Raw genomic sequence first — 11,003 nt, 5'->3', positions numbered from 1 at the left:
TTTATTCAATTTGATCCTTCAATTTTCAAAATGTCTATTTTCACCTCTAAACTTTTTAAAAATACTCATTTAGGTCCCTACATTTTCAAAAGGTTTATTTCTATCCACAAACCTAAAAAAATAATAATAAAGAAATGTTTTGATCGTTTCTATTATTTTACTCCCTAACATTTGTCATAGCCAACCTATGTGGCCCCAATATTATCTACATCTATCACAGTGTTGATATATTTATATATGATTCAATTTATCCTAATCTATGGACTTAAGATTTTAGATTTACATGTGATTTTAACGTTAAAAAATAACCCAAAAAAGAAAACAGTAACTTTACTTGGTGCATTGAGACACGAACTTCATTATCGCCCTGTGCTCCACACTCTCATTGCTCCAAACTGTCCAAAATAAAAGAAAAAAAAAATTTAAGCACGTACCTAATTTGTGCCAACGTTATTAGTTTCCTTAAGACCTTTCTTTTAGAGAAAATTTGCCTATGTTTTTTTTTTTGTCGGATTTCAAAAGAGTGAGAGTGCTTAATTATAGTTAATTTATTGATGGATACGTTAATTTCACGCGTAATTAGTCTCGATTAAACTCAAATCAAGGTTTTAAATGTAGATGTGCATGGAAATATCGATAAAATATCAATAGAAATATTGATAAAATGTCGATGTCGATGAAAATTTATGTAAAAATTAGAGAAATTAAGAAATCGTAAAAAATATTTGAATTAACGAACAAACATTTTTCTATTTCTAAATAAGTAAAAAATGATTAATATTCGTGTTATGTATATATTAGTGACATTTTGTTGATATTTTTTTATATCTTGTCGATATTTTTATACTATTATGAAAATGGCGGTTTACCCCTCATCATGTCGATGTCGAACCTATAAATACATAGACATGTTAGATGAAAATTTCGACGGATATTTAATACCATGATTCAAACTCAAATGTTATACATAAAACACACTGAGAAAATCACATTTATGATAATTCTCCTGAATTTTAGAGCTAGTTTGAGAATGCTTTTAATTAGAGTTAAGAAAAATGTTTTTTTAATATAAGTTTAAGTAAATCTTATCTGTCAACATGAACTCAGCTCAACTATAATCGATACATATCTTTAATTAAGAGGTCATAGGTGAACTAGGCTCGTGTTAACATTTTCATACGCTTGTTGATCATCAATATCAATTTCCACACCAAACATTCTTTTCATACATACGAAACTCCGAAACTCATTTCAAGATACAATAGTTATTATTGTTTTGTACTAAAAGTAATAATAGTAATTTTACTTTTTAGCGAATATTACATTAAAATAAATTCAAAGCTTCCACCCATAAAGAGTACTAATTAATGACATCATCCCACAACTTTTATAATAATGGAGGGTGAAGATAGCCTAATTAGCATGCATATTATTACATTTTTAGACATCAGCAGAAGAAGAAGAAAGCTGGTGAGCAATGGTGTGGAGTTGTTGGGCAAGATCATGGGGCTTGGAAGCCATAACCATGTGATCAGATGCTTTGATCTTACTCACAAGATCAGGCTCGTTCAGTAACAGCATCAGCTCCACTATTCCCTCCGGTATCATCTTATCGTCCTCTGATACGACGAATGCCCGTTTCACCGACCCGTATTTCTCTCGAGTCAGTTTCAACTCCGACATTGACTTGAACACGTCGAAAGCCCGCACGGGCCTCTCAAGTGCAGTTGCCAACGTCACATCCTGCCACATACACCGAGAAAGAAACAAATAGGAACATAAATTGAACAATATTTAGGTGTTGATTGATTTGGTAATTCTATGAATTGAGTTGGTTCAGAGTAGGTTCACTCAAAATACGTTTGAGTTACGTTTGAGTTGAACGACCGAATCAATCCGAAGTTATTATATTTGTTTCGCTCATTAAAGAAATTATATATAGCTGTATTTATTTTAATTTTATTCCATTTAATAATTCTTTTTAGTTTAAAAACAACTTTTTAAAATTGTTGGATGTGTAATTTTTAACCATATAAATAAAAATGGATTAACAAGTTTTGATTCAATGTTAGACAATATACCAATAAATGTTTTAGATTTTATCATTTACCTTTCTTTCTTTTATAAAATATTTTGAATAAATGATCCGAATAATCTGAACTAATCCAACCTAAATATTTCATAGTTGGGTTGAGTTGGGTTTATTTTATTTAAGAAGGATTGTTTGAGTTGAGTAAATTTACAACCCGAACAATTAAGTTGGGTCTAAAAAATATATCAACCCAATTCAACTTAACTCGTGAACGCCACCCCATACTATTATAAATAATAGATTTAGATATAGATTTCAAATTTACATCCAACGATTATTAGAATGAGATAGTTACGAACCTCGGGGGGCGATAACGGGTAAAGCAGGGTTGCTAATTGTTGTTGGCTGAAGAACCATTGACCCAAACCTCTGGATTCATTTTCATTTTCATGATCCTCCGTGTAGAAACCGTCGTACATTCCAAGTATAATTCTCATCTTTTGGTTGTCAAAAAGGAAAAAAAATGTTAATTATAAATTTACTTCATAAACTTTGAAGTTTATATTTCATAAATTTTTTAATTTTTAATTATATATCTAATAGATTTCTCCAAACTTTAAAAAATATCTGATGAGGTTTTAAAACCTTTTATTTTGTATCTAATACATCCTCAACTTTTAATTAATCTATTCAACATTTTCAAAATTTCATGAAGTATTTAATAGTTGAAAGACAAGGATCCTATTTGTCACAAATTAATTCAACTTTCTGTTTAGTAAATTTGTTAACTTTAAAAAATGTTGAATATTTATTTTAAATACCTATTTGACACAAAATTAAAAAAATTTAGGGTCCTATTACATACTTTTTTAAACTTTAGAGAAGGTCAGACACAAAATTGTTTAAAGATATATTGGATTTTTTTTAATTTTAAATAAATTTGATTTATTTTACTTTTAATCAATTTGTCATTTTAAACTTCAAATTTATTTTTATATAAAAATTAAACTTAAATTTTCAAAAGGCTTTTCTATCCACCAAAAAAAATGTATATATAGTTGATGACTTATATTAAATTCTAAATATGTTATTTCATTTTCAACCTTAAATTATAAAGGTTAAATATATAATATAGTCCCCAATTTTTTAGATATTTTTTAATTTAATCCCTTATATTATAACATTTTTCAATAATCAATTACATTCTCACTCAAAATATTTTAGATTTTAAAATACTATTTTAGTTATTGTACTCTCAATTTTGGTTTATTTTGATCCTTATATTTTCAACTTTAGTTCATTAGGTTCATTTTTGTCCTTGTATCTTAAAAAGATGATCATGTTGAAATTGTAATAGAAAAAATGATATTATAAATAAAATTAATTAAGAGACCAAAATAGTTCGGGACCAAAAGTAAAAGTATGTAACTAAATAACTAAAGTGAACAAATTATAGTTAGAAATACAAAGTCAAAATAAATAATTTGAAAGTATAAAGTTGAAAATAAAGTCCAAAGTACAGGACCAAAGTAATATTTTTACTAATATTTTAATATTTTACTTAATTATGCTTTACTATTTCTTTTTAACAAAATTACTTCTCTCCCAAATTGAGTTTAGAAATTAATTAAACTGGTAATTTAAAAAAATAATAATAAGGGATTCAAATAAAAACAAGCTTGTATGCAGATTTGAGTAGTGAATCTCAATCTAAAGAAATTATTTTAAGGCATTTTGTAATATATTTGTAAAATATTGATATTTAATTAAATATTTAGTTTAATCTAAAATATTATCAATAAATCTTATAAGTTATTAGTTTACAATATTATTTAATTTATAAATATATTATATTTTACTTTTTTTTAATTTTAATCATTTATAACATAAAATAATATATTTATCCAAATTTTTATCATTTTAAATATAATTGTGTATTTTAAAGTTTCATAGCCAAAATCGAGAAACAGTAAAAACACACAAATATGTTCGCTTATAGAATTTATGACAGATCCGTTTTCAAAAACAAAATTGACAAACAAAATTTCACTGTATCCCTCTAATTCAGTGAATATGAAAACAAACAACAGCGTACAAAACAGGTGGTTCGTTGCTCTTTCAAAAAAGGGGAAAGTGGAGTTGGATTAAAACCTGTTTTTGTTGCTGTATGGAAGAAAGGGGCCAGGGGAGCGGCGGAGGCATGGCTGCAGTAACAAAAATGGCAACACTTATCTTCTCAGGGAACTTCTCCATGGCCATCGAGATTCCCAGCCCTCCCATGCTGTGCCCCACCAGAACAATCTTTGCATCCAAAGCCAGATTTTCCATGAACCTAAACAATGGCTCATAGTATTCGCCTATCGAATTCACCGACTCCGGCTTTGTCGGGTCGATCCCGGCACCAGCCATGTCGAGGGCAGTCACATTGTGGCCGTCCGATTGCAGGTACGTGGTGACCTTGTACCATGACCATGCTCCAAGACACGCCCCATGGACAAGCACGAAGTGTTGTTTGTTTGGCTCGGGCTCGGTCTCGGTCTCGGTCTCATCACCCCATGGTGTGGAGGGGAGAGAGAGCAAGAGGAGAACCAAAAATGGTAGCAAAGGCTTGTGCATTGTTTTTTCCATCTTGATAGTTGTACCTAGCTAGGTCAAGTATGTTAGGATGGATTATTCAATTTATAGTAGAAAATGTAGAATAATAAGAATTAGTCGATCTAGATTCTGTTTCTTATTTTCAGACTCACCGAATCAAATGACAGTAGTCAAACGATAAATATTTCAAAAACAATTATTTTCAGTATTTTCAGGTTTTGAATTTGAAATTACATTAAAAAAAATTTAAAAACTTTGATAAATATATTATTTCATGCTATAAACTTATTTCATTTTTGCTAAATTAAAACAGGTAAAATATAATATATTATAAATTATATGATATTATAATATAATATGTATACCAATTTTATATCAAAAATATTAATAAATTAATTGAGATTCAATTTTCAAATTTACTACTAAACACAAATCTGAAAAGACTGCAATTAGATTTTTGTTTTTTATTACCAATTAAACGTGTCTAAATATTTCAATTCCTATGATAAAGGTGGGGTTCTTTATGAGAGAAAATATAAATATAAAGACAAAATCATATACACATGTCAATTTGTTATTGGACCACCCTAGATGGCAAAATTTCCAATGGCCGAGGCACGAGGTTAGTATTAATTTCTCATACTTCCCTATCTAACTGAGCCGCCATTAAATTTTTGATAGAGAGGGATGCAAGAAAGATGAATTTAAATAAGAGAGAAGAAAATTAAACACAAAACTATATTATAAAAAAGAAAAAACATTACATTATTTCAAAGTTCTCAAATAATTTATAGCCATTTACTTCTCTCTCTCTCTCATATGTCTCTCTTTGTTGGACCTTTTTTTTTCTCTCACCATATGTTTACTCCCTTTATGGGTAGGTCCTCTATTTTCAATTCATTCTACTATGAATGATCAAGTAAGTAATTTATTTTCAAATGTGATACATCAAAACTCAATGTATTATCTCGATCAAAAGATTGGAGCGAGGTTCGAATCCGTACCCTACATGTTGAATTAAAAAAAAATTTATAGAGAGAAAAAGTTAGGTGGAAAGGAGATAAAAGATAGAGTGTTAAAGAAAAGAGATTGGTTTTTTTCTTTTAGGTTTTTTGTTTTTCTTTTTTAACATGCTATTTTCATTCTGAAAAATAAAATATTATATATATGGAAGGGTTATCAAAGACCTTATAATCGTCATATTTTGATTTTTTTTCTCCCTTTTAATACAACGGGAGATGGAGATTTGAAACCACCACTTTTTTGTTGTATATATGTCTTACCTAGTTAAGTTATATGTGGAGTAATTTAACTTTTTTTTCCCTCCTTTTGAATCAACATAAATGAGTGCAATAATATGATAGCTACCCAAAGGTGGTCCAAGCTCAAGTAGTTAAACATGTCATCAATTTATTTGTTTATGTAAAATATGCAGTGAGTTGTAAAAAATTTTTAACAAATAAGAGAGAGAAATGCAAAAATAAATAATTTTTTTAAAAAATTAATGAGTTGTTAAAAATTTAATGTTCGTCCACCTCGAACTTCATGTCAATAAATTTGTATGTGCTAGAATCACGCATCATATGGTTTAAATTTTAGTTCTTTAACTTTTATTTTTGTTCTATTTTAAAACTTCAATTTTCAAAATGTCTATATTCGGGTCTTTAAACTTTCAAAATGTTTATTTCTATCCACAAACTTAAAAACAATAATAAAAAAAATGTTTCGATCGCTTTTCTATTATTTTGCTTTCTAATTATCTGCCTTAGCTAGCCAACCTACGTGTTCTAATATTGTCTACTTCAGCACGTTAATACACGTATCCTCATATCTACGTTACCCAACCAAAATAAATATGAGAATCAAGAATTATTTGTTTAAATGTAATAAATTTTAAAATGTAGAGACAAATAGATATTTTGGAACTAATGGACTAAATTTTTAAAAAAGAAATTAAAAGTGGAGAAGCGAAATAAAATTTAAACCGAAGCAAAAGCCAAACTAAAATTTAAGCACATTTCAGGAGAAAGAGAGAAAAGAAGGCATCACACGATGGTAAAAGCCAAAAGGATTAATGGGATTTTGTTAGATAGAAGTGGAAGAAGCAAATTCTAGAGCGATGGTGGAGAGTTGTTGGGCAAGATCAAGCGGCTTAGAAGCCATCACCATGTGATCTGATCCTTTGATCTCAGCCACACGATCCGGCTTGTTCAAGACGAGCATGGCCCACACCATGATCTCGAGGGCCATCTCGTCGTCCTCGGATATGATGAAGGCCCGTTTGACCGACCCGTAATGGTCTCGGGTCAGATCCAGCTCCTCCATCGATTTTATCAGATCGAACATTGGCTGCGGCCTCACTAGAGTAGTCGCTAATCTCAAATCCTGCAATACAATGTTAAGATATCTATAAATGATTAAATTTACACTACTCCAGTAACAAGCCTTTGGATTCATTGATAATTTAAGATGTTTGAAATGACATCAAAACAAGGTCTTATTCATTCTCATTGTTCATTTTAATCTCAGAACTTTTAAACGTGTGTCCTAAACTTCCAAAAGTAATAGTTTTGATCTTCGGGAATATAATTTTTCCACCTAATATTGATCAGTTACGTGATATTTGTTTCTAATTTGGGAGTCTCCCACCATGCTCCTATTAATATATTAATTATTTGTATAGATATTTGAAGTTATATTTTATCAATTTGTTAAAAGGAAAAATAAAGGTAAGAATTATAAAAGAGTTGTTAATCTTAAAAGTTCTAAAACTAAATATTTTGAGAGTTTAAAGATCAAAATAGAACTTAATTTAAACATTTTGAGATCAAAATAGAACAAACATTCCAATTTAGAGATCAAAAAATAAGATTTAAATTAGCTATTTAGCTTTTTTAAGACGAAAAATATATACACATGTATCTATGTGTGTGTGTGTGTATATATATATATATATATAAAAGAAATAATTATATATTTTAGTCCAAAGTATCTTTTTTATTTTATTTTAGTTTTTTTTATGTTTTAACATTTTATACTTATATGTGAATATTAAAATTAATTGATAATAAACTTTTATAGACTCGTTAACAACCTAAGTTTATCGATCATTAACTCTAACATTCACCAAGAATATATAAATTAAAAAAATATCAAACATATCAATGGCTAAATGGATCGAAACTCTCTTTACAACATACTAAATAATATGTGAGCTAGCGGTTTAGCGAATCGAACCTCAGGCGGGGAGAGCGGGAAAAGTTTGGTTGCTAATTGTTCTTCGGTGAAAATAAAAAGTTTTGCATCAGAAACTTTGGATCGTTCTTCATCCTTTTTGTTGAAAGTGCCATACATTTCAAGTATCTTCTTCTAATTTGGTTATCAAAGAAGAAAAAAAGTGTTAGGGATATTTATATATAATTAAATTTATCCAAACTCAAACTTAAGCTTTTAGATTTACGAGAGAGTGGAAAATTGAAGAAAATGGGATTGGATTTTAGAAACCTTTTCCTCTAAATTGGAGATTGGACCAGGCATGGCTGCAGTGACAAAAATGGCAACAGAGATCTTCTCGGGGAACTCCTCCATGGCCATTGAGATTCCAAGCCCGCCGAGACTGTGCCCGACCAGGACGACCTTCTCATCAGAGGGCAGCGCGTCCATGAACCTCAACAATGGCTCATAGTAATCGGTGAGCGAAGACAGCGACTTGGGCTGCGTCGGGTTGATTCCGGCGCCAGCCATGTCAAGGGCAGTCACATTGTGGCCAGCCAATTGCAGGTATGTGGTGACCTTGTACCACGACCAGGCGCCGAGACAGGCGCCATGGACGAGCACGAAGTGTAGTTTTTTCGACGAGGACTGAGGTTGACTATGGAGTCCGAGACTCGAGCTCTGGGTCGGAGAAGAGAGAGAGAGGAGAATGAGGAGAAGCAAAAATGGCAGCAGATTATGCAAATGCAAATATTGCTTCTGTGTTCTTCCCATGTTCTTCTTCATAATCTTGCCTTTGCTGCCAGTTAGCTGCTAGTCCAATGCAAGTGACATTTTACTTATACAATTTATAGTAGAAAGATAGGTTAAAATGGTAAATTCGTCCTATGGTTTTTTAGAATGATATTTACCTCTCAGACACCTCAACAAAAGATTCTTACTGACCAATGTTATTTAAAAAAATTAAATAACTCTCAAATCTTGTGATGAAGGTGAATATAAAGTTTTCTGGTTTTACAATGCTTTTATTATAGTTGCTGCGTATCGTTTCAATTTAGTCTCTTTAATTTCGTTTAAAAAGTACACAAATGATTCTAAACCATTATTTACCCACTATAAAATCTCATCAATTTTTTTTATTTATTTTTTTTACTTAACATGTCAAAACTCTAGATCTACCGTCAACTAACATATCCGAATTATTGTAATGTATTTAACTACATCTTGTAATAGTAAGGATGATCTATGATATTTAATCAAACAATAATAACCAAATTAAAATGATTAATACTATTAAAGATAAAATTGAAACTAATCTCAAATTATACGAACAAAACTTGATACCAAATTGAAACTATATTCAAATTATAGGTTTTTTTTAATACAACAAATTAAATTGGGAATTCGAATTCATGAACTTTTGATCGTAGGTAAATTGTGTGGGTTGTACTTAAAAAGTTTTAACTTTCATGATTATTATTATTATTATTTTCTTTTTGTCTTTGGATACAACATTTCAATCTCAATAATATTATTTTGTATCCATTCACATTTTTTCAAATGAATGGCTGTCGGCTAACAGTCTATTCTCCTGTTTACTTTTTCCATTTCCTTTTCTTCTCTAAAAGTCTCACCACACAAATAATAATTCCCCATGTTTTTGTTTTTTTATTCTCTCTCTCTCAATAATATATTGTGTATAAAGTAAATATATTTTACAAATATAGGAAAAGCTTGAAACTTTACCAATATAACCATAGATGAAATTCAAACTTAAATGTAATATAAAATATACTAAGAAAAGTTACACTTGTGCAAAAGCAATGATAATTTTTAAAATACACATTAAAACAAGTGAAGTTTTTATGATGTGTATCATAAATTTGGATTTTGTTGTTTTCTTCAAATTTTAATCTTTTTCTATATTCGAAAATATATATTTATAGTATATTGTTTCTACAAATGCCTCTTATAAATATTATTTTGGTTTTCATTTACTCTTTTGAATTTAATACCAAAACTCATTAAAATAAAAATTTTACTAAATATGAAAATATAAGTAAAATGAACAACAACAAAAAATTTAGATCAAAGAAAAATATAACTTGAAGGAACATTTTTTTTGCCCTTACATTGGTGCTTAGAGGTACCATATTTCAAGAAAAAAAAATATATATATATATATATATATATAGATATAGATATATTTGTATCAAATATAATCTTCACATTTTTGCTTTTCCTTTTTCAATCAACATGGTAAAGTGCAATAATATGATAGCTACCAAACATGGTCCTACCTAGACTTGTCCATATATATTCTTACAATCGTGACTATATTCTCTCTGTTTTTTTCTTAATTCAATTATTGCAGGGTAGAAAATTAAACTATCGATGACTATATTATTAACAACCATAAAATAAGTTCTAAAAACTAAAAATTTAGTTACCCTGAACATAATAAATCATTTATAATTTTGTATTCTATGATTTAGTTAGAAATATGGTATATTTGTTTACTAATTAAAATAAGATTTATGAGTTTGTCAATATCAAAGAAGATAGTTCACGTTAACATTGTTCAACTTGTTCATTTTAATCAAACAATGTCTAATAGATTTCTAAATCTTCGATTTTATGTCTAATTGATCCTTGAAATTTATAAACGTTTAATAGAACTTGAACTTTTAATTTTAAGTCTAATAATATCCACTTCACATATTCAACATTTTTTAAATTCATAGATTTGCTAGACAAAAATTAAAATTTTGTGTCTAAAATATACTTTTACATGGTTTATTCTTTAATTTTTTTTTAATAAGCAAAATGTTAAAAGAGCCTCCCGAACTAGGCAGTGTTGGATTTGATATAACTTATTGTAATATATTATTCATAATAAAAAATAAAATATAAATATAAAGTTACAAGTCTACCCAAAAACAAAATTGAAATACAAGGCGATCAAAATTTATGTAACTTCATAGTTCATACTCAATTAATTTATAAATTCATCTAAAATTGAAATTTTTTTTTGAACTTTCCATATGAAATTGAAACTTCTAAGCACTGAAAAATGATGCATATACTTTATTGATTAGCTTATAAAATTTCTCCAATGATAAATTAGACAACAAATTCTTTCTTTTTATTCCATTCGATGTTT

The 11,003-nt window shown here is 28.8% G+C and overlaps 2 protein-coding genes across 4 annotated transcripts; both read right to left on the bottom strand.

Annotated features, from left to right (window-relative positions):
• Nucleotides 1–1,246: 1,246 nt before the first annotated feature.
• Nucleotides 1,247–4,694, bottom strand: LOC111007533 (methyl jasmonate esterase 1). The gene is made up of 3 exons (XM_022279932.2): nt 4,184–4,694; nt 2,392–2,529; nt 1,247–1,743 (listed from the first exon to the last, which is right to left on the bottom strand). The coding sequence occupies exons 1-3, from the start codon at nt 4,658–4,660 to the stop codon at nt 1,441–1,443; spliced, it is 918 nt and encodes a 305-aa protein (XP_022135624.1). The 5' UTR covers nt 4,661–4,694; the 3' UTR covers nt 1,247–1,440.
• Nucleotides 4,695–6,587: 1,893 nt separating this feature from the next.
• LOC111007844 (methyl jasmonate esterase 1) lies at nt 6,588–8,672 on the bottom strand. 3 transcript variants are annotated; one of them, XM_022280363.2, is made up of 3 exons: nt 8,132–8,672; nt 7,865–7,996; nt 6,588–7,012 (listed from the first exon to the last, which is right to left on the bottom strand). In XM_022280363.2, exons 1-3 carry the CDS (start codon nt 8,624–8,626, stop codon nt 6,713–6,715), a joined length of 927 nt encoding a protein of 308 aa, XP_022136055.1. In that variant the 5' UTR covers nt 8,627–8,672; the 3' UTR covers nt 6,588–6,712. The 3 variants fall into 3 exon arrangements, with proteins under 3 accessions (XP_022136055.1, XP_087979262.1, XP_087979263.1); XM_088123136.1 differs by having other exon boundaries at nt 7,865–7,993; XM_088123137.1 differs by lacking the exon at nt 7,865–7,996.
• Between the last annotated feature and the right edge of the window lie 2,331 nt (nt 8,673–11,003).

This window comes from Momordica charantia (assembly GCF_013281855.1).
Source record: "Momordica charantia cultivar OHB3-1 chromosome 4 unlocalized genomic scaffold, Mcharantia_2.0 BLBB01000004.1, whole genome shotgun sequence".
Taxonomy (NCBI): domain Eukaryota; kingdom Viridiplantae; phylum Streptophyta; class Magnoliopsida; order Cucurbitales; family Cucurbitaceae; genus Momordica; species Momordica charantia.
The sequence above is the reverse complement of the archived record's forward strand: the minus strand, read 5'-3'. Positions and strand labels throughout refer to the sequence as shown.